General features: G+C 37.8%; 1 protein-coding gene across 1 annotated transcript; it reads right to left on the minus strand.

Annotated features, from left to right (window-relative positions):
* Positions 1 to 490: 490 nt before the first annotated feature.
* Positions 491 to 1,640, minus strand: LOC120281041 (protein MAIN-LIKE 1-like). Its single transcript, XM_039287985.1, has 5 exons — positions 1,632 to 1,640; positions 999 to 1,533; positions 831 to 888; positions 654 to 747; positions 491 to 568 (listed from the first exon to the last, which is right to left on the minus strand). The coding sequence occupies exons 1-5, from the start codon at positions 1,638 to 1,640 to the stop codon at positions 491 to 493; spliced, it is 774 nt and encodes a 257-aa protein (XP_039143919.1).
* Between the last annotated feature and the right edge of the window lie 360 nt (positions 1,641 to 2,000).

Here is a 2,000-nt window from a genome sequence, read left to right on the forward strand (position 1 = left end):
CCCTTCGTGATGTGGGTGTTGAGGAATATGTGCGTCGTCGTGTTCGACCCGAGAACTATGCCGACGACGTCGTCGTACAGGAGGACTCGGTGCGTGGCACATCTACAACCATCTGTTGGAAAGCGCTCTAAGGGGCGTCTGGAAGAGTGTTCCCTCTCGATGCGAGGATCCAGCGAGTCCCGATCAGTCGATAAAAAAATAGTATGGTATTAGTAGTATACCAGTCATAATATTCCACCGACATTGCGTTATTCCCGGCAGGAACATGGAGGCTGAGGCAACGTGACTCTCTATCTCTCCAGTATCCAATCCATCTTCCGTGCATCAATGCCCAATCTGTGTCAATTCTACCACGAAGATCATGATCATGGGTCGGTTCAATACAAACTGGATAGAGAGGAATACCTTGGGCGAAGCCAAATTGTCTTATCACTCGATCTGTTTGGTGCCACTCAACAACTTAGAAGCAAATCAATGATGTAAACGCAGTCTATAAAGGTCTGTCTGCGAAAATGTCATGTGGCACTTGTGCAATTATCTCATTCGAATCATAAGGCCGCCATATAAACTGTTCAAAATTATTTACCAAATAATCAATGATTATTAATACCTAAAATATGTGTATGAATTATCAGTTTTTTTAACAACATTACCTGTTGTATCTCCAACCGATCTAGTAGCTGCCTATATATCTTCACATTGTGCTTGTTGCTACGGCTATCATCATCCACTTCAATGTGCGCCCACCTGAAAAATGAGAATGAATTATAATTTCAATGTATTATAATTAAGTGTAAAATGAATTATCAATTTAATTTGCTCTCACCTACGAGCCAGAGGAAATGATACGATAGCACGGGTTTGAGGGGATATACTTGAAATCCTGTACTATGCCCATGATTGAAGTAATATCATAGATCCACTGATATTTTTCATATCCTTGTTGGATGCACGGCATAAAGACCTGTACAGGGTTGCTAGACATGCTGAACCCTAACAGTATCTTTCTGCTTCTGTAAAATCCCTCAGAAGTGGTAACCACTTCAGATGAACCCTATTCTGAGACAAATCTGGCATGAGGACACAACTGATAAGCCTTAGGATATAGGCACGTGCATAACATTTTATCTGTCGTTGACCTGCATCGTATGACAGCATGCCAAATGTTTCCTCAAGCCACGTTAGAGTTATACTCTGACCTTTCCTTTGCTCTGCCGGTGGGACCACTCCGAGCAACTCTGCACAGACAGCACTTCCTAAGCCGGAAGTCTGACCGATGACTTCGTGGCCGTTAATCGGTAAGCCAAGTAATAGTGCCACATCTTTCAACGTGATTGTTGTCTCACCGCATGTAAGGTGGAATGTGTGTTTTTCAGTCCGCCATCTCTCCACTAATGCGCTCACAAGAGCGGCATCAATTGGGTAATTAAGAATTTGAGCCGCATGATAGAACCCAGCTTCTCTTAAAAGGCCTATGATTTGTGGAGGAGGCTCTGCGATAGACACATGTCTACACCTAAGAACCCGATCAGGCTGTAGAAAGTTATATATTAATCAATTTCATATTAATGGAAAAATAAAATAGGTTGACTTGAAATAATATAAGACACGAAAAAATCATAAATCCGAACATATGCCATCGAAAAATTAAATATGATTGAAGAGTAAACCATAAACATTGGTGTGCTAATAATATACTAGGTTATCTAAATAAACATGCTTCAGCCATAATATAACAATTATTAATATAATAAAAAATTAACCTAATAATATACTAGGTTATCTAAAATAATGACTTAATACTATTATTGATAAAAAAAAAGCCTAATAATATATTAGGTTATCTAAATAAACATGTTTCAAGGTTAATATAACAATTATTAATACAATAATTAATTATGACATAATAAAATTATTCATAAAACCTAATGACATAATACAATTATTAATAATAAACAAAATTACTTAAAAATATAGTGGGTTATCTAATTAAACATGAT

This window comes from Dioscorea cayenensis, chromosome 17, assembly GCF_009730915.1.
Source record: "Dioscorea cayenensis subsp. rotundata cultivar TDr96_F1 chromosome 17, TDr96_F1_v2_PseudoChromosome.rev07_lg8_w22 25.fasta, whole genome shotgun sequence".
In the NCBI taxonomy this organism is placed as follows: domain Eukaryota; kingdom Viridiplantae; phylum Streptophyta; class Magnoliopsida; order Dioscoreales; family Dioscoreaceae; genus Dioscorea; species Dioscorea cayenensis.